Source organism: Canis lupus, chromosome 9, assembly GCF_011100685.1.
Source record: "Canis lupus familiaris isolate Mischka breed German Shepherd chromosome 9, alternate assembly UU_Cfam_GSD_1.0, whole genome shotgun sequence".
In the NCBI taxonomy this organism is placed as follows: domain Eukaryota; kingdom Metazoa; phylum Chordata; class Mammalia; order Carnivora; family Canidae; genus Canis; species Canis lupus.
The window spans coordinates 30,313,986-30,335,197 of record NC_049230.1 but is presented as its reverse complement, the minus strand read 5'-3'; the positions used below and the strand labels follow the sequence as shown (position 1 = coordinate 30,335,197).

Sequence of the window (21,212 nt, the reverse complement as noted above, 5' to 3'; positions counted from 1 at the left end):
GTATAATTCACAAAAATATATATATTACCAAAAAAATGGGGAAAACTGAATCTTAAGTAATTGTTTTGAATATCAAGAGGGTATGGCAAAAGGTATCTAGAAAAGTGGGAGGGTGAGGGACGGGAGAAAACAAAACCAGACATATCAATGTCAAAAGCTGTTCCAAGATGCAATTTATTTTGGCTCCTACACTGATAAATTAACCCCTCGTTCTGACACCTGGCATTTCCCTCTGCTTCCCTGTCCTGGGGATGTTCTGGGCATGCTCAAATGCATTACTGTAATTTTTGTGTTTTAAAAGACAGTGAAATTCTTAGGTAGGGAACATATCCTATGTCCACTAGTAATACTCAGGCAGCATGCTCTAGCGTACGATAGGATTATTGCTTTAGGTACAGACGGTGCAAAAACACACTCTGTGTTCTAGAAGAGTACTCTTACTTATCTGGGGTTGGTAGAATTAAAAGGAAACTTAGTAGATAGCAGTAAGTAAATATGGGAATCTAATAAATCTAAACAGCACTTTAAATTTGAAGACAGTTATCACCAAAACGGAAAATAGGAGGAAAGCAACCTATAACCGAGAGAGAGAGAGAGAGAGAGAGAGAGAGAGAGAGAGAGAGAGAGAGGGAGAGAGGGAGAGAGAGAGGAGAGCGAGAGCTGCAGTGTAGTGCTAAGTGATTTCTGTGCACCTTATCAGCATGGTCACTTACGGATTAAACAGAAACGAGAGCTCGTAGTCTGGACAGGTGAGAGCCCACCGGGGCCCCTGGGCGCGGGGGGGCACGGGAGGGGGCGGCGGGGGCCCCGCGGGCTGGGGTGCGGGCCTCCGCAGTCCGGTAGAAACACGGCACCTTTCCTTTCGGAACTGAAAGACGACGACGAGAGGGCTGCCTGGGGCGGCAGGTGCAGGGGCAGGTGCGCCCAGAGCGCCGGCCGGTCGAGGCCTCCGGTAAAGTGCTGATGGCAGAGAGGTGGGTCCGGGCCGCGTGCTGGCGGGCGGGACACTCGGTCCCTCCGTTCGAGAGCAGGCCCACAGGACCCGCCGCCCTACAGGGGCCCGTGCCTGGCCTCGTACTTGGCAAGGATGTTCTTGCATTTGCCCAGCTCCTTCCGCAAGTCAGCCACCTCCTGGCGCAGGGCCGAGTTCTCCTTCTCCAGGAAGGACGCCCGGATTGCGATCTGGTTCTCCTTCAGCCGCCGGGCGTCGCGGGAGCGCTTGGCTGCCATGTTGTTCTTCCTGCGCCGGGCCCAGTACTTGTCGTCCTGCTCGTTGGTCACGGGGAGGGAGAGACAAGGCGTTAGGCTTCAGGTGTCCTCCCCGGCCCGCTGCGCCCCTGGCACCTGCCTCCCGCGCAAGGGCGCACCTGCCGGGCCGGGTCCCAGCGCCCGCCCTTCTCTCTGCCCGGCAGGTAGGTGCCCGACCGGGCCCAGCCAGAGGCCCACGAAGGCGGGGGGCCCACCTCACACCCCGAACTACACCAGGCCCCTCTGCGCTCTTGGGGAACAGTGTAAGAGCGCCTCCCTCCCACGGGGCTGGCTGGTCAAAGTCTTTCCCACCCTGCCGCAAGGCCACCTGGCGCCCTGGATGGACCAGCTCCACTGCTGCGGCCTCAGCGTCCGCCCGTCCGCATGCACCTGCACACAGACACGGGCGCGGCATGCTTACGGCGGCATTGTCTCTAGGGGGGAAACTAATCAGTAGGAGATTTAATGACTATATGATGATGGGAGTCCTACAAAAGGATACTCTGCAGCTGTTACAAATAATGATCCAGCTGAACCAAAGAGATGTTCATGACATACCACTCTGTGGGTGGAAACAACGGCAATTTGCTGATTAATATGTATGGCCTCGTCCCACTTTGGTTAAAAAAAAATCATAATATTGTATATTCATAGAAAGAGGCCCAGAAGGATTTGTGCCAAGCTATTAAAAGTGGTGCCTCTACAAGGGGGATTGGAGGAGGGACGCCAAGGAGAGAGGTAGGATCTTTCACCTTTTCTATCTTTCTGATCTAGTGCCTTGGTCATTAAAAACAGAAATTAAAGAACAAACAAAAAACTTCCACCCGCCTCTGATCAATATGCTCATGTTGATGGCTAGCATTTAAAGAATTTAATTTCCTATTTAACTCTTAGGCCTTTATTCACCTGGGTACTACTTAAACACGGTCGGTGTGAAAGCATCGTGTGCAGTCCCCGCCCCCCCCATCATTGCTCTCCTTGCCAAAAAAAGGGGGAAACTTTCCGAGGAAGACGAAGAAATATAAATCTTCTTTTAGGCCTAACCAATTCATCTGTGGTGCCACCTGGTGTGTTCTGCAATTCTCTCTTTTCAGCAACTTGCAACAGCAAATCCCTCCATCCTAACAAGGCTAACCCTTGCAGTTACCGGTCACCTAGAGTAAGTGAGTTGAAGACAGTTCTCACCCTCCCCCCGGGATTGTGAAGGGCAGCTGGCATTGGAGGAGGTCACATGAGTGGGGACCAAGGCTGCAAGGACGTCTCAAGATCAGTGGTGCATCCCATGCCTGCCCATTACCCTTGGCAAACATGTGCCCTGCAGAGAGACAGGAAGTGTGAGAGAGAACGCAGGTGCATGCACCTTCTGCCGGCCAGCAATGATCTGATACCGGTACCTTATTTATAAAGCACTCCTGGCTTTCTTCATGTTTCATAATAATATGTAACTAAGTGAAAAAGATGATCTTCACAATAGCTGGTACTAGCATCCTTCTTCCAGAGAAGAGGGCTGTCCTTTGAAGAACAGCTGGCTAAACCAGCTCGGGGCTAGTATGGGGTGGCCATTGGTGGGATTTGTTGTTGTGCTTGAGGAAGGGGACAGAGGACTGAAGGAAGGGGAGAGAGGCCAGGCTAGCTGAATGGGGTGATCTAGGAGGAGCAAAAAGAGTCAAATGACTCCCCAGAGCTAGGAGGACCTACGGGCATATTAACAACAGTGAAGGTTCCAGTTTGGACGGCAGCTGTTGGGTTACTTCAATGTGAGCCCCAATCTTAACCCCTCATAGTCTCGGTAAATCTACCACAGTCAGCGTTCCTTGGTTGTGTGGTTTCCAAGATCATTCAAAGGAGGAGGAGCTGACTTAGAATGTATCTGAACCTGACCCAGGGGAACAGGAAGGAGCCTGGGAGGTAAAGGGGTGCATGAGAACAAGACCCTGGGAAATGGCAGAAGCTGGGGGCGGGGTGGAGGGAAGGGAAGGGGTGTACTGCTGTAGGCCACGGACTTAGAGGTGTGTGACTGGGTGTTAAGGACCAGGGAGTCAGCAGCTTTTCTCAGGGTAACAACCAACTTTTCTGTCTCTTAGAGTTCTTTTTGCTTCTGTTTTCATTTCACAGCCTCACCTGTCCACACAAGCAGGTGAGCTGGAAAGGTGTAAAATGGAGACCATCTCGGGTGGGAGGGGAGCTAGGAGGAGGAGTGGAGCAGAGGACGCAGAAGGCCACAATCAATGATGGAAGAGGGGGCTGCCCTGGACCAGAAAACCAGCTTGCTTCCCTTTGTTACCACGGAATGGTTGGAGGAGGGGGAAGCAGGACATTGAGTGGGGCCGACAAATTTGGCACTGTCCTCTTCTCCGTTGTTCCCAGGAGCAGGTGCCATCTGGCTACCAGGTTACCCCACCCAGCAGGGGCCCCCCAGTCCTGCCCCATCATCTTCCTGAAGGTCTCATGTTTGACATTGCCTCCCCTTGCCAAACCCCTCATGACAAGTCAACGATCCCTTTTTCTTGCCAGACTAGAAGTTCCTTGAGAGTAGGAACAATGTTAGTTCTGGCTCACTTCTGGATATCCCCAGGGCTTGGAATACACAAGCATTTGAAAAATATCTGTCAAGTGAGTGAATGAGCAGTAAAAAGTGTTAAGACATCAGGGTGATTAAACTGATTCTCAGCTAGGAATCCCAGGACCCACACTGCTCATTCCTCCCAGGAGACGCATGCTAACCCAAACGAATGGTTCCAGGGAGGTGTAGGCACCTGAGGGGAAGACTCCTCTCTGCCAAAAGGAGAAACACGTTACAGCTCTGCTTCTTGTTTCCATATGAGATCATGGTCTGTGGCCTGAGCCTTTACCCACAACCAAAGGAATCCAAGGACACTTGGCAGGAGAATGTTCCTGCCCGCTACCCACCTGCTATGGGAGAAGGTCAGGCCTGGCCATGACAGCAGTACCGTGCATATTCCAGCATAGACTGTTTTCCATGGCCTCTTTGTTGCCAGGGTTACCTGGGTTATTCAGTAAGTCTGCTCTTTTGCTTTGAACTTGTAAATGTGGAGACCCCGGGAAGGTCTGGCTGCAAATTAGAGCTACTGCTCAGGATCATCCTTCTAAACTCCTCTCTGTTCAAAAAGAGATCCATGCTGCCATGGTTTAGCTGAAGAGATGAGCTCTAAGATACACACAGGACCAGACGGCTCAGGTGAGGAAAAGCATTCAGCTGAAAGAAGATACCCTACTGCCCAGGACCTAGTCCCAGTGGTTCTTTCTTACCCTTACTCTGACCATCAGTTCCCTAACTAACTGGCTTAGTTTTCGTGGTGCGTTTACTATGAACTTCACTCTTTGGATTATTAGGGTGACAGCTACTAGTCTGTCACCCAAGGCCCCCTCTTGTGGCCTGTGTCCCAGCCAACATCCCACAGTGACATTTCTGGACACTAGAAGACTCAGGGACGAGGCCTTCCACTAACTAGCAGTGTTCACCCTATTTCACCCTACTCCTTGTTCCATTTCCTCAACTGCAAAATGGTAATTTTGGTGTAAGGAGCCTCTGAGGTCCCATTCAGTCCTGACATTTGATGAGTCCTCCCCACTCAAAATAATATTGGGTATGTAGATGACAGCAGTGATTTCAATCTGATTTCCTTTTCCTCCAGTGCTCTTTCTAGATGGCAAAAACAGGTACCTGGTCCAAATTGGTTCCAAGAAGATATGCCCAAACTCCCATGTTCCCAGTCTATAAGTGACTTCCCATTCGCATCACAATTAATTTTGAGAAATGGGCAGGTTAGAAGCTAGAAAGAGGCTAATTATGCCTGGTTTCAATGCCTTGATTGTATACAATCATATCCCTATTGTCCATATGATTGGAAGGAAGCATAAACACAAAAAATTCTAAGCCATAGCTAATCAAAAATGGTTCTATTTTGGGATAAGTGGACATGGCATAATTTTGGAGAGAATTCTCTTCCTAATTATTATTAAATGTGTCAGATTAATTTTGTTTTAAGTTGTATCAGACTTTGTCAGATAAATCTATTTTCCTTTATAGATAACGTGTCCTCTCAACATAGCAGAAAAGAAACAACCACCTGAAAGTAACCTTTTCTTGAGATACTCAAATGACCATTGTTTAAGAGACAGAGTACACAGTACATATAAATTACACCAGGGGACCCACAGGTTTCCTTAAGAAAATCCCACCCAAGTCATCCATGGGTGGAGAGAGGCCTGGTCTCCAGTTGTTACTCTCTGAGGCCTATATGGAAAAGGCAGCAATTACTTATCAATAAATCTCCTAAGGGAAGTAACCCTTGGAGGACTTTGTGGTCCAGATGTTCTTCCAAATAATTTCCTTTCTCTTTCCAACCCTGAAAGATTTTGGTTTGATTTTATTGGGCTTTCACAGGCTTCCTGCAGATAGTAGCAGGTTTGTTTCCTTCATGGGTTGTAAATCGCTCCAACATTTTACGGCTTCTCCTTATTTCTGTGCTATATCAAGACATGAAAGGCATATTTCAGAAGGCACCCAGGGAGAAAGCAACTTGCCTAGAGTCACATGCCAAGAAATAGGATCAGAAATCACAAGTCCTTTGTTCACTTGCTTACGTGATCTTCCTGGAGGTCACCCTTTTTTTTTTTTTTTTTTTTTTTTTTTTTTTTTTTTTCTGGAGGTCACCCTTTTAATCTGCCTCTTGAGCCCACCTTCCATTTGCCCAAAGCCTGATGACCAGTTCCAATTTACCTTCAGATCATCGGGGATGAAGACTTTGCGCGCTTTCTTAATCATGGGCTGTGGCTTCAGTTCTTCCTCAGAGAACTTGCGTTTGCGAGGGTCAAACATTTCCTGGCCAGGGATGCTGGAGAGGGCCAGATCTGCTGGGTCTGGCTCGTAACCCACCGGGACCTGGATGGTGTCAGGATCGATGGGACTCGGTGTATTGCGGTTTGCTGGCAACAGCTGACCTGGAGCAAGACAGGAGCTTTAATTCAGAAATACTACCGGAGCCCCATTAGACAGCTACCAGATGATACTCCAGGATAAATGGCAAGAGGCTTCAGCTTAATACATGACTAACATTGTTCATTGTATTCATCCTCACCACATTACTGAGGACCCAGCAGGTTGAGTATGACTTTACTCGCATCACATCAGGCAAAATAAAGACCCACACACATGTGTGCAAACTTTAAAAAAAAAATTTTTTTTAATTTTTAAAACAAATTTTAAAAAAATACACGCACTCATTCCTCCCTATAACACATTCATGGAGCACCAGCTGCGGGCCAGCCACTGATTTTTACCTAAATTTAAGGTGTCTTCCAGGCAAGTCAGGGAATCAGACCCATAACAAGTCAGTTAGAATACAGTGAAGGTTCTGGGACAGAAGTGTGCTTCCAGAGTGTGGGGGACAGTACCTAACACAAAGGAGGTTAGGGACACTTTCTAGAGGTGACACTTGGTGTAGGTACAGCTTGAGGTAAACAGTAATTAGCAAAAAAGGTAATCCAGGGACAAAAACAAGCCGGAGGGTTATCTTTTGGATAGCACGGACACAGAGCACAAGACAGAGCAGAGAGAGGTGTAAATGCAAGAGCTGTAGTCAGGCGGGTGGGCAGTGGGGCTACTTGAAAAGGATCCCGAGCTCCCAGTGACAAGCAGAGCTCGAGGCTGGAAAGAGGACTCAGGCCGTGTGAGGGATGGACTGGACGAGGCAGGGCTGGAGACAGGAGCTCAGCCTCCAGCTGCTGTGATGACCCGCCCAGGCGTACATCAGTGCTCACAGTGGGCCCAGTGGGAAGAGGGTAGTTTCAAGGAGCATTTCACAAATTAGAAAGGACACATTGGAGAGGCCCCCACTTCTACGGGGGGGTTCTGCAGGCCCAACCAGGGAACCGCACAGACGTCCCAAGAACAACAGAATGTGTCCTACTGGTGAAAGCGAACTTAATGACAGACTGCAATGTTTACATAGGCAGCTCTGAATCTCAACTTCTAATTTCATCTGAATTCTACAATTGCTCCTTTCACACCCAGAAAATAAATGAGAGGATACAGCCTGGCTGTGTTTGGCACATCGCTCCCCCAATTCCTCATTGCTAATGGTTGGACGATGTGTGAAATATCCTTCAGGTTTCATTAAAACCTACCCCAGTTTGAAGCACGAAGCCACTGGCTCACATTCTAGCTGAACTGTAAAACCACGCTCATCTGTTTTCTGGAAAGGCCTGGTGGGGAGCCTGCAAATGAATGTTCTGGGTGACCTTTCAGGTCCTCACTCTGCTTTGAGCTCTCTTTGTGTCCTGCTTGCCAAAGAGGAAGAGATGGGCCCCCGAGGCATTGGCAGAGGACAGAGATTTCTCATTAGCCAAGCCGCAGCTCAGCTATAGCTTCTAGAGACTGCTGGGTTCGGTATTGGATGGTGTCAAGCTAGATTTGATCTTGTGCCTCTTGACATTGCCTCAGAAAATGAGCCATATCTGAGTCAAACAGGGATTTTATTTTCCCTTTAGAAATTCTCTTTGAACTTAGTAACAAAGCTACCCAATGCCCTATCACCACCGGCGCCATTCCACCACCACCTCCCCCATAACACCGGCACATGCTCAGGCATATGCACCCTCTCCTACCCTCTGGAAGCATCTCGTAATTAATATTTCCCAAACTTAATTGCTTCAAGTTATTTCAAGTTCCTCCTAAGTACTTCAGAATTCTATAATTATGCTATATTGCAATGTTCTCCTTTTTGTTTTATAAATATTAAACTTGACATACATACACATACACACACACACACACACACACACACGCACCCCTCCTCTACTGGACAACATGGTCTTTCATGATTTATCTACTTTATGCCCACTCCACTCCTCACCGTGGTACCTACTTCAGAGGTCAGCTTCTACAAAGAGTATTCCTCATTTACCAGTGGCCCTCTGAGATGCTGGGCTCTGACATTCATTCGTGGACATTCTAACAAAAACCCCTCACATTCAGGCAGAAACTTTCTTCGTATTCTTTCTTCAAAAGCAGTAGGTCGGGCCTACCTGCAGAATGCAGAAAACCTAACTGGACCATAGATGAGGTCAGTGGCTTCCCCAGTGTCAGACGGCAAATGGCAACGCACCCAAGTGAACCTGAGGAACACAACCAGGTCCTCTTTCTCCCCACAGATACCCTCATGCCATCTTGTTCATCTCAATGTTTTACTGGGTTAATTCTGTTGGACTCATTTTTCCCTCCTTTATTCCAAAAGGTCAACACTGCCATTGGGTAATGGAAAGGAGGGTCTTTAATTTTGTCCTACCTTTGTGGGTTTTCAAAATTTTAATGGAAAAATTTTCAGCCTAAGAGTGTATCATTATATAAATTTTTAAAATTACTGAATATGTTCATTGCAGAATTTCAACAAATGCAGAAATGTGTCAAGATGTGTTCCTGTCCCCTGTCCCCTGTCCATCTTGCTCCTCTTCCCAGAGGTGACTGCCCTTAACTGCTTGGTGTGAACCTTAGTTTTCACACATAAATAATTTAACCCAAATAGGATTATACTACCCACATATCTTAAATCACTTTTTCAATATACCATATACCATGTCAGTGCAGAAAGAACTACTTTGTTCTTTTAAAGGGTAAGGGGCACCTGGGTGGCCCAGCTGGTTAAGCATCTGCCTTCAGCTCAGGTCATGACCTCAGAGTTCTGGAATCGAGCCCTGCAATGGGTTCCCTGCTTAGTAGGGAGTCTGCTTCTCTCTCTCTCCCTCTGCCCCTCCTCCCTGCTCTTGCATTCTCTCTCAGTTAAAATAAATAAAATATTTCAATAAATAAATAAATAAATAAATAAATAAATAAATAAATAAAATATTTCAAAAAGGGTGGGGGAGGATGAGTATTTACCTGCTTATTCCCAACAGAGAAGTTTTTAGGTATTTTTGTAGAAGGGATTCCTAGAAGTGGGGCTGCTCGTCCAAAAGGTACGTGCATTTTATAACTGTTCTGCTAAACTGTCATATCTACTTACACTTGTACCAGCATTTGAGTGCATTTCCACAATATTAATTTTTTAAATGTTGGCAGTCTGATAGACACAAATATCACCACTGTTTTAATTTGCATTTCCCTTATTACTACTGAGACTGAACATCTCAAGTATTTATCGAGTATTTATTTCTATTGCTATGTACTACCTCTTCCTGCCTTTTGTCCCCTTTTAAATGGATTTTATTGCTTACTCGTTTGTAAGAACTCTACAGGCTGGGTAGAATTCTTTCATCTGGTTTATCTACAGAAAATATTTTCTTCCAGACTATTGTTTGTTTACTGACTTTACTTATAGAGTTTTTCAGTATTGGCAAGACCTCACATTGTAATGTAGTAATATCTTGAAGTCTCCTTTTTGGCTTCTAACTTCTGTATCTTCCATGCAAAAATTATATATGCACATACATGTATGTATCTATATATACATATATGTATTTTTTCATATATGTATTTATATATGTATATTACTCTATACTTTTCTCTGAACAACTATAATGGATTTTTAGAATTGTGAGTCACCTAAAATTTAATTTTATTTATTATTTTTTAAAACATTTTTTTAAAGATTTTATTTATTCATTCATGAGAGACACAGAGAGAGAGAGAGGCAGAGACACAGGCAGAGGGAGAAGCAGGCTCCATCCAGGGAGCCTGACGTGGGACTCGATCCTGGGACTCCAGGATCACGCCCGGCCAAAGGCAGGCGCTAAAGTGCTGAGCCACCCAGGGATCCTGAATTTAATTTTGTGTATAATATAAACAAGGGGTTTTACTTAATGTTTTCCAAATATCTTTATATAATGGTATCAGTAAGGCTTGATATTTGACAAGGCAAATTCTATACCCTTTACTGTTCTTTTTAGAAAAATTTCTTTGGTATTATTCTTACAGTCTTCACGATGAAATCCAGAATATATCTACTAAGTTATATTTAAAATCATTACTGAAAAAAAATAAAAATAAAAATTAAAAAAAATAAAAAATAAAAAAAAATAAAATCATTACTGAGATTTTTGAATGAAGATTGCATGAAAGCTATAAGTCAATTTAGGGACAAGTGAGGTCTTTAAAATTTTGAGTATACCCACAGCATATCTATCCATTCTTATTTTTATTTTTTGGTCTTTTTCTTACATCTAGCAGTTAAGGCTTAAAGTTTTCTTCATTTTAACTATTCACTTTATTGCTAGGTATATCTCTTAAACGTTTTGTAGTTGTTCCTAGTGTGAATTTCCTGTTATACCTCCAAATTGGTTAATGCTGGCATAGAGGAGCTACTGGTTTTAAAAGGCTGGGTTTAAATCCAGCCACTTTACTCTCTTATTAGTCCTAATTGCTCTAGCATTGCCAACTTAGTTTTCTATGAGAAAACTAACACAATCTTATCACCTGCCTCTAGGGACAGTTGTTTCCTTTCAGTGTTTGTAATTCCTAGTTTTTATAAAACTTCATTGCATTAGCTAGACTCTGCTACAAGGAGGAGTAAGATGGGTAGAGACTGCTGCTTGTCCGAGCTTTTAAGGGAAAAAGTTTTTAATATGAAGTGTTCAAGTATGAAGGTTTGTTCTAGCATCCTAACTGCCTGACAAAGTAAGGCAGTTCCCACATATGGTACTGAGAGATTTTTTTTTTTAATCAGAAACGGTGCATTAAATTTCCTCAAGTGCCTTTTTTAGAATCTGTTGAGATGATGGTGTGGTTTCTCCTGTATTTGTTAACTTTGAGCCTGGGGTTTCTCCAAGGCTTTCTTTGAAAGATCCAGGGTAGACCAGATCAACCCCATGATGCAGACTCTGCAGTTTGCTGGCACATTGTTTTCTTCTTTTTAAAAAACATCTTGATGAAAGTCACTTCCAAAAGGGCCAGGGAGGATTTCTGGAGGAAAGGGTGGAACAAAAGAACTTAAATCTGGAAGAAGATTAGAAATGACCTTCAAACCCAGAATTGGCCTCCACTTTTGTCACAGGTCAGGCATAACTGAACTTCCAAACACTAGAACATAAGATTGGCTATTTCTTATTCTTATATGCTTTAACAAGAAGTGAGCACCTTGAGTTCGGTTAGCTGATTGGCTAGAAGTCATCAGTGAATGGGAACAGCAGCAATATGTGTCCTGTGTCCTTATCTCTTTTCAAGTCAATGGTTTAATTTATGGCTGCGTCAAAGCAATAATAAGTCATAGTTGTATTTGCTATTTCATCCTCAAGACTTATTGCCACACCTCCAACCTTTCTGTTTTGCTTCTCATTCAGGCAGTTAAAGAAAACAAAACCTTAGATCTGCAGCTGTAATGTCAGGACAGATGATACTCTAGTGTTTATCACTGATGAGTATTATTCTCTATGAAGGAAGGCTGAGAGAAGAGAAAGTAATCTGGTTTTGACCAAAGTGTTCTCTATTAGCACTGAGGGTGAACTTCCTTGTGATTCAAAGGTTGTTCCCAGATCTTGGTCCAAGCTCTTTCTCTCTCCATAACCAGTTTGTGGTCCGTTGCTTGCAATCACCTTCTGAACCCTGGATGGTCATAATTTGATTTGAAATAGCACCATTTACCCTCTTTGCACCCACTGCTTTCAGAAGAAAACTGCCATCGAGGTCACAGCCTATTTTGCTACAAAACACCCCTGCTTCTGAGAATGCCTTATGTTACAGGGGGCCAATTAACTTAGAAGACTGTGTAACACTAGCAAGTTTCTAAAGAGTGCTCACGATATGTGTAGAGATTAAATAAAAATCTCACAAGTACATCCTAAGGATATAGGCTTTGTGGACTCTGAGGCCAATTAGCCAGTCTCTGTTCCGGCAGCAGGAACAGCTTTCGCATGTTCATCAAGCAGGTCTGCGTAAGCAGCTACCTCCTAATGGTCAAAAGCCTCACCCTTCCCTCTACCCATGTTCTGTTCCATGTGGCTTTGCAGTTCCAGGCAGAGCCTATCTCTCTAACTCCTTGAATCTGGGCTGGCATTGTGACTTGCACTGGTCAACAGAGTGTGACAGCTGTGACAGTGTCAGTCCTGTGGCTGGACCTAAAGAGACTTTGCACACTCCTGCTTCTTCTCTCCAGCACTCTGTCCCCCCAGACATAAGCTCGATCTAGCCTACTGGGGAGTGAAGGGCACATGGGCACATGAAACAGGCCAGTCTAGGTCAGCTCCCTCGTGGTGAGTACAGTCGTGGTCAGCAGAGCCATGTGACCGACCCACAGCATTTCCAGGTAAGTAAACAATGAACCTTCATTTATGCGTGTGACTATTTGGTAGGTATAATCATAAGAACACATGAGTGATCTACAAAGCTGAACTACTGCCTACCGGGAGATGCTTATACAGTAACTTCAAGAGTCTAGCAGGATTTACAACATACAGGATGGCAGTTAAAGTGAAGGGAGTCAGACTTGGGTTAGAATTCTGGTTCTGCCACCAATATGGTACAAACCTGGGTGTTGGTGAATAAAGGACCAAAAAGAAATACCCCACCCCCAATTTCCTAATAAGGTCTGTTTTAAAGAACAAGGATTATTGGTCCTTCCCCTACCCCCACCCCCCACTTTCTGTTATTTCCCTGAGTTTTGGTTTCTTCATCTGCAAAGGAATTACTATGCCAGCCTCAGAAGGCTGTGTGAAAAATGAATGAGATAATGTATATATAAATAAAGTGCTTAACACAATGCATAGTGCCTGGAAAATAATAAATGATATAGATATATACATAATTACACAATGTAGATCCTATAATCACAGATACTTAAAAAAATTTAAAGACTATGCCCCCTTGTCCAAGCCAGCCCAGTCTCCCCCCAAACTACTGTCACATCCCCCCAACCGCTCTTCCTCCTTCCATTTGTGTCTCCACAATGCACTCTCCACGCAGCTACCAGAAGGTATTCTAAAAATGCAGACCTATGCAGGGCACTCCCCCATACCAAAACCCTCCAAAGGCTTTCCATTGCCACATATGATAACATTCAAGACTCCTCCTCACTCAATATGCTTAGCCATGCTGGCCTTCTTTCTGCTCCTCATATACCCCAAGCAGGACCCCGCCTCTGTACTCAGCCTTCTTTCCGTGTAAACCATTCTTCCCCTGCTCTCTGCCTGCCCAGTCCTCCTGAATCATTTAGACACCAGCTTGTGGTGTCTCCTTGATCCTGTGACTTAACCCCCCCTGCACCCACCTTTCCAACCACCCATCTAGTAACCTTTACAATATTTATCTCCAGGGCACCTGGTGGCTCAGTGGTTGAGTGTCTGCCTTTGGCTCAGGTCGTGATCCCAGGGTCCCAGGTTCAAGTCCCACATCAGGCTCCCTTCATGGAGCCTGCTTCTCCCTCTGCCCATGTCTCTGCCTCTCTCTCTCTCTCTCTCTGTGTCTCTCATGAATAAATAAATAAAATCTTAAAAAAACAACAACAATATTTATCTCCCCCCCAAAACTGTCTTTTGTATTTGCTTGACGTTTGTTGACTGCTTCCCTCCACCTAGATGGAAGCTCTACCACCAGGACAAGGAACCTTGTCTTGTTTGCTGCTTCTTATCCCTATTCTATATGGAGCCTGCATGGAGGCGGCATTTGGTACAAACTATTGAGTAACCAGAAATAAATACTCCCAGATCCCAACAAGGACTGTTTTAGGGAACAGGGACTATTTTCTCTTTTTATTATATTTTGCAAATTGTCTATAATGAGCATCTTTCACTTTTAAGGTCAGAAACTAAAATATCATTTTTTTAGAGAAGGGACTCTGCTTCACTCTGTACATAATACTTTCAGGAGCCGGTGTTAAATGTTGTTCAAGAGAAGACCATTCGAGTCCCTAGAAAGGAAAAGGAGGAAGAAGAGGAGGAGAAAGAACAGACCAAAGAGAAGCAGGAGAATGAGGCAGAGGAAGAACAGGAAGAGAAGGAAGAAGGAATCAAAAAACTAAAGCAGAAATACAAGGATGAATGAAAACAGTGAAGGAGGGAGGGAGGGGGGAGGGAATGTGGAAGAACAGAAGGGCATAGAAAGGAAGAGAAGGGAGAGGGGAAGAAAGATGACGGGAAAGAAAAGGGTTAGCTGAAGACTAAAATGGGAAATGTCTTCTGGATCCCAGCTGCTGGGAAGTGGACGTGACCCTGACACTGTTCAGATGTCCTGAGCCACCTTACACAGCCGACACATGGACATGAGGCAAGACCGACTCTCTCTCTCTTTCTCTTTCTCTCTCTCTCTCACACACACACACACACACACACACACACACACTGTGTCAGACTCAGACAAGGTTCCCAGTAAGTGCCATCCACAACCATTGAACAGGTGCCCCAAAAGGCATAATGCAAAGATGGCTTTCATCTAAGCAGCTCTTCTCCCACAACTCCCTCCACACAGTAACAGACCATCAACAGAAGTCTGAGGTAAGCTTGATGCTGAGAGGCCAGCTCAGTCCCTTACGTGTGACCATCAGGGAGCATGCGGTGCCACCCCGGGGGCTGGTAGGCAGGCGTGCCCAGCCACTGGGCAATCATTCTCCATCGTACCGATGGCTGACTGGGGGGCGGCGCTTATTCCCCACCAGGCCCCACTGACAGGCCGCCTCATCTAATGCTCACAGGGGCTGTGTGAATGTGGAATGATTAGTATCTTCTTGTTCCAGATGTGGGGAAAAATGGAAACGATTTAAGACAAGTTCAGAAATGCTAAATAATTTGCCAAAGGTTGCCCAATTAGCAGATGAAACAGGGACTCACCTCCCCATTTTTCTGACACTGAAACACAAGTTTTTGTTGTTGTTTTTTAAAGATTTGTTTATTTTAGAGAGGGGGGGAGAGCAGAGGGAGGGAGAATCTCAAGCAGACTCCACACTGAGTGCAGAGCAGAGCCAGATGTGGGGCTCGATCCCGCAGCTGCAGCCCAAGCCACGGTGTCCCTCTCTGTGACCCCATGGCCAGGACAAGCACTTTGCCCTAGGACTGTGCCTCAGGACCCTGAAATCATGACCTGAGGTGAAATCAAGCACCAGACGCTCAACCTACTGGGCCACTCAGTGCCCCTGAAACCCAAGTTTTTAATTGTGCAAATGCCCTAGAAATGGAGGCCAAAGGGCCTAACCCTGCATCAGTGGAAAGTGAGAGACTTTGTGCTTCAGGAGTGAGAGTCCTGTAGTGGGACCTGGACTAGGAGCCTAATGTAGAACATTCCATTGAACCATCAGCCCAGCCCAAAGGGGTAGATAGTGTCCCACATTTTATGGATGAGGAAACATTTGTCAGAGAGGTGAAACCAACTGCACAAAGTCATGCAGCTAGAAATCTGCAGGGGCAAGGTGAGGTGGAATTCAGACTCAAGTCCACTTGATCCACAGCCCATGCTCTTTCTACTCCGCTTTCCTCTCAAAGGAGCAGGAGAGCATGGGGAGGACCCCGCAGATTCCCTTCTCTGTAGCCCAACATGGGCCAGCAGCAGATGGACCCCCAAAGAGGTGGAAATAGCCTCCATGGACAAGAGCCCCCGGGAAGCTATGGGCAGCCAGCCACTCATTTCCTTGCCCTCTGTTCCTTCTTCTCTTCCCTCCGCCCCTCCACTACCTCAGTCCCCCTGAATGGCCAGCCTGTGCTAAGGGCACGTCTCTGACAACACCACTGCTGGCCACGGGGTCGGGGCTCCCGGCAACACTATGTCTCCTCTCTGGCATCTTGAACAAGTTGCGGGATAGCCAAAGACCATGGCTCACGAAGAGAAGGGTGAGGGTTCCTGGCAGAGAGGGTGTCTAACGTATTGTTGTGTGGCCATGAAGTTGGTTGCAAAGGTCGCTCGCTTCCTGGGCCGCGGCTGCCGCCGAGCAGTCTTGTTCCCTCATCTGCCAAGCGGGGCTGGACAGGGTGGGCCGTGGAGGCGGACGGGAGCCCCGCAGCAGGCGTGGAATCCACGTGTCCCTCCCTCATGCTGCCTGGCACCGGTTGTCCCACAGCTGCAGCCCAAGCCACGGTGTCCCTCTCTGTGACCCCATGGCCAGGACAAGCACTTTGCCCTAGGACTGTGCCTCAGGACCCGAAATGGCCCTGACTTGACTCGGCAGCTCCTAACTTGGCAGGAGCTGGGACCGGATTAACGAGGCCTCTCATTCCGAGGCTGTTTATCACCACGCTTCTTGCCAACGGTGTCAGCAAGAAACCTGCCTCCTTGAACTGAAGGTGAAGCCAGAGGAGCTCATAACCACAGCCTGTTGCAAGTCAGTCACACGCAGGCAGAACAGAAGTTCCAGCCCAGTGGTCAGGGCCCAGGTGGGCCCACCGGCCTTCTCGCCATGGCCCCTGAGACCCAGCACCCTCTGTCTCCTCCCCGGTGGGCCAAGGGCCTCTCCCCATCACTGGCACAGCACCTCAGAGTGCAGAGAAGTCAGACTGGCCAGAAACGAACTCAGTGCCAGAAACTGAGGCCTAAGTGAGGCGTATCTCAGATGGGGCAGCCCTGCCCCTGGGGGTTTTGAGCAGGGAACACACTCATGCCCCTGCCCCTGCCCCCACTCCACCCCAAAGCTGTGGAGCTACGGTGGGAAGAGATCGGCTCCCTCTGCAAGTGCAGGGAGTGCACAGTGGGATGAAGACCCAGGAACTAGAAGGTTAAGTCCCAGCCATCTGCTGGCTAGCTCAAAGTCTTCAAATTGTTTTGTGCTCCAGCTCTCCCTTCTGAAGGAGAGGAGGCCCAATGCCTCCCAGAGCTGCCAGGGTGATGATGGGAGTGACAAAGAATGACCATTTCACACACCAGACTCCACATACCAGAAAAGAAGTAACAAGAGACATGTGGAGAGGACAGAGCAGATCCTGAATGTCCAGTGTCAGACCCCTGCCATGGGGTGCGTGGTAGGGATGCCATCCAGACCGGCCACCTTCCACAGAGGAGCAGTTGACGGAAGAGGCTCCTGCTTGCACCTGCCACTGCATCTGGACCTGGTTCAACAGCATGTTGCATCTCTCCAGCTTCATTCCACCCTCCTGACAACCCTGGGTTGGTAGGAGGCAGGTAGGCAGGACCAACGGGCATCTTTTCCAATGGAGAAAGTGAGCCACGAAGCAATTTCCCTGGGTCCCCGTAGGATGGGGCTAACTTTGATCAAGCAGAGAAACAAGCTCTCCCAACCTGGAGTCTATTTTCAGAGGCTCTTTCCATTTTTAATGACAACGTGCACCACTAGAATCAGCACCACCCAGGTCCCCAGAGTCTCTTTAATTGTCTGAGTTGGTGAAAATGTGCAGGCCTAGTCATTTGAAACCGGCAGTTTTCAAAGTGCTGCCATGGCGAGTAATTAAACTGTCTATTCTCCTTTGGGCTATGTTAAAGTTTTTGTTTGGATTTAGGGGAGGGAGTGAAACAGGAGACCAGATAAGGGGCGAGGCTGGCTGACGCTCCCTGCGAACCCAGGAACCTGTGGCAAACAAACAGCCCATACTCTCCCTGAACAACACCCTTCCTCCTCCCCCAACCCCCAAACCAAACCAAACAAACATAGGAAGAAAAACAGGATTGCTTTAAAGCCCTAGTTTCCGGATGAACATGAATAGGATTCAGGTGTGTCTGTGGTTCTGCAGCTTCTCAAGGAGATTCACAAAAATTCTTTCCTGTGCAGGACTCCAAGCTGAGCACCCAAAAGTAAACATGCTTTTCCAGAGCCTCCTTGCCTTGGCCCCCGGCCAGCGCTCTCTCCTACCAAAGTTCACAGAGTCCTGGCCCCAATCTGGGCGTCACTGCACATTGCCCCCAGGCTCACCGTCACCTCCAGGCCAGGGTGTTTAGACCAAACCCATCCTCTAAGCTTCCAGAGACCATCAGCCTCTTGAGCCTGCCAACTGTCCACTTCTCCATTCTGTTAGACTTCAAATATTAACCACACACCTCTCATGCTGGAGCAAAGAGTGAGCCATGAATCCGAATCTGAAGACTCCATCGGTGATGGAAACCTTGGAGAGGTTCCCTGGGCTTCCCTTTGGCCACCCATTAAATAACAGGATGCCAGGCTGGAATGACAGCAAAGGCTCATTCCAGCTCTGGAAATAAATTATCCCTAGAAGCTCACGGGAGGTTTTCCTTTGTGGTTTAGATTCCCATTTGGGGGCTGGTGCAGGCCATTCTATGAAGGACCCAGACCATCATAGTACCTTCCTCCCTGGCCTCTCTGCCACCTGCAATCCTGTCGGCCAACAGAGCTACCAGGTTACTCTTCCTAGAACATCTCCAGGATCAAAGGTAGCCAATGGCTCCCCACTGCCCCCCATTTTCACTGCCAACAGTCATGCTGCCCTCACCTTGTAGTCTCTGCTCAAGCCAAGCTGCTCTGCCTTGCTTCCTGGACATTCTTGCTTTATATCCGCTCTACCTCTACCTGTCCTGCCACCCACTGGGATTTAATTCAAGCTCGCCTCCTGCTAACTGCCCCAGTGTTGGTGGCAAATTTTAACATCCCTCACATTTAATGTCTCTATCATATTGTACTACACACATGCCAGCCTAGAGTTTTTACCAGATTAAGTTACTCTACAACTTCTAAGCAATCCAACTTTCTCAGATTAGAAATCTTTTCAGGGGAAGGCCAATGCCCTCAAAAAGACTGGCTGATTAAAACATTCATTTGTGGGAGTGCCTGGGTGGTTCAGCATCTGACTTTTGATTTCAGCTCAGGTCATGATCTCAGGGTCCTGGGATTGAGCCCTGCATCAAGCCCCGTGTTGGGCTCTGGGCTCAGCACAGAGTCTGCTTGAGACTCTCCCTCTGCCCTCCCCCTGCCATGCACCCACACTCTCTATCTTAAATAAATAAATTTTTAAAAAACCAGAAAACATTCATTTGTGTAACAAACATTCATTGAGCACCTACTATAGACTAGGCTCTGGGAATTTATAAATAAAACCCAACCCCTCGGAACATACAGACTGGAGGTGGAAACAGTGAGCAAGCAGATGATTAGAATACAAGTGCTAAGTGCTCTGAGAGAGCCTTGCCCAGGGATACAAAGGTTGGAGTTCAAAGGCTGATCATTAATCCAGATACCTGCAGGGACATCAGGAATAGCTTTCTCTGATAGAGCGGGCATCTTGGTGGACTCCTGAAATTGACCAGACGAGTCAAGGGACAGGAGGTGGTCACGGCAAAGGGAATAGAATATGTGAAGGCATGAAGATGCGAGAAAATTCATGGGCCAGTCATGGAATTGAATGGTTGGTATGACTGGAGCTCAGAGAGCAGAGAGGAGTAGTAAGAGTGGAGACCAAAGAATGGCTGCAGGTGGTCAGATCTTATCCTCAAGGGAATGGGAGCAATTGATGAAATATTGCTGTGACACCCAAGTGGAAGAGAGATCAGAGGGGAGTCTAGAGATGAAGGTCCCACACCAAAATGGTAGAGGACTGGGTAGGTTCAAGAGTTACTGATGAGGAGGGTTCACTATGAGCCAACTCAATATGGGGAAAAGAGGAAAGAGCAAGATAAAGACAGTGTCTGGCTGTGGGCCCATTGAGTCTGGGGTGCTGGTGCATTCCAGATGAAGAAGCTGGAGCACATGGAGCTCAGCTTTGTACATGAGTCTACGCTTCAGGAGAGCAACCCTAACGACACATACAGACTTAACCTTGAAATCCCCCCAGGAGAGGACACAGGGAATGAAGAAAACCAGAGAAAAGATCCCAGGGAACCCCTGATGCTTTAGGGACATTTAGGGACAGGGAGAAAAGCACTCCGTGGAGGATACTTTGGAGAGGCCAGAGACAGAGGAGGTAAACTAGTTCTTGGACAAGCTGGTGAAATGGGACTGACCAAAAAGATGGTTCTGCTAATTATGTTGTTAATCCCGCATGGGCAGTCACTGTGCCTCCTAATCAAGGAGCTACATTATTACCTCCATTAAACAAATGAGAAACAATACAACAAGACAGATCAAATAATTTGCTCAAGGTCAAATAGTTGGAAGAGCCTACATTCAAATTAGGGCTAGCTCCAAGGCCCAAACGTTCTTTCTACATCTCTACCTGTACACACACATATCCCTCAGCAAAAGTGGTGCCAACGGCTGGTGTCCAACAATCTCCTCCAAGCAACACTCCCTGGCCCCTACACGTGCCACAAGGATCCAAGGGTTCTGACACGTGTTTTGGGATGTTAGGTGTCTATTATTCCAAACTCTTGGGGGGTATTTTGTGAGGGGTGCTTGCAAGGGCATTTATACGCTGAGCAACCCAGCCTAACAGAGATATTTCCCTTTGCTGTCTGTCCACCACTCCTACTGCCTAAAGTTCCCACGACTTTTTATTTATTTTTTATTTTTGATCTGGCAAGTATATCTTTGGAGGGCATGGGCAGTGGAGGCAGGGAGGCTGGGGGATGAAAATGCCTGGGGAGATCCCCTCTCCAGACCACAATCAGAGATGTCTGTACCACAGGCTGTGTATATCACATGGAACAGGGACATTCTCTTTCCTTCTTAGTTAATGATAATTCTGAAAGGTTGCTAAATAAGAGTTGCTAGGCAATAGGAACTGCCTAGAGGGGTTTATGCTAAGCCAGGGGTGTGGATTATTGGGGGGAAAAATGTCAATTTAATTCCATGGAGTCAGCTGTTACCTAAACAAAATGGATGTTGTGCCTTCAGTGTCTCATTTGGGGTGAGGTGAGCAATCCCCTAATAGTACCAGCCCTTGTGATTGCTGCCCCGGGGGCGGGGAGGGGGAAGGGGATTTCAGCTTCATATAAGTATTCACTGCACAAGTCTTGTCATCGCCTGATGGCATACACCTTTGTGATGAGGCGTCACAGAAAGGATTACATTATAAAGAAGTGACAGCTCAGGCTCAGTCGTTTAGGGAGAGGGAAAGGGAAAGTTATGGAGTAAAATATATAGTTACAGCCATCTACTGATTTTTACATTCAAATGCAAGCCAAGGCTTGGGAA

General features: G+C 46.8%; 1 protein-coding gene across 5 annotated transcripts in view; it reads right to left on the bottom strand.

Moving 5' to 3' along the window:
* Positions 1 to 1,038: 1,038 nt before the first annotated feature.
* Positions 1,039 to 21,212, bottom strand: part of HLF (HLF transcription factor, PAR bZIP family member) — a 50,428-nt gene continuing 30,254 nt past the window's right edge. For all 5 annotated transcript variants that reach the window (XM_038547795.1, XM_038547790.1, XM_038547793.1 and 2 more), the window contains exons 3-4: positions 5,993 to 6,213; positions 1,039 to 1,266 (exon numbers count right to left, since the gene is read on the bottom strand). In XM_038547795.1, the coding sequence (XP_038403723.1) occupies positions 1,051 to 1,266; positions 5,993 to 6,213 (437 nt within the window). In that variant the 3' untranslated portion in view covers positions 1,039 to 1,050. The remainder of the gene's footprint in view (positions 1,267 to 5,992; positions 6,214 to 21,212) is intronic.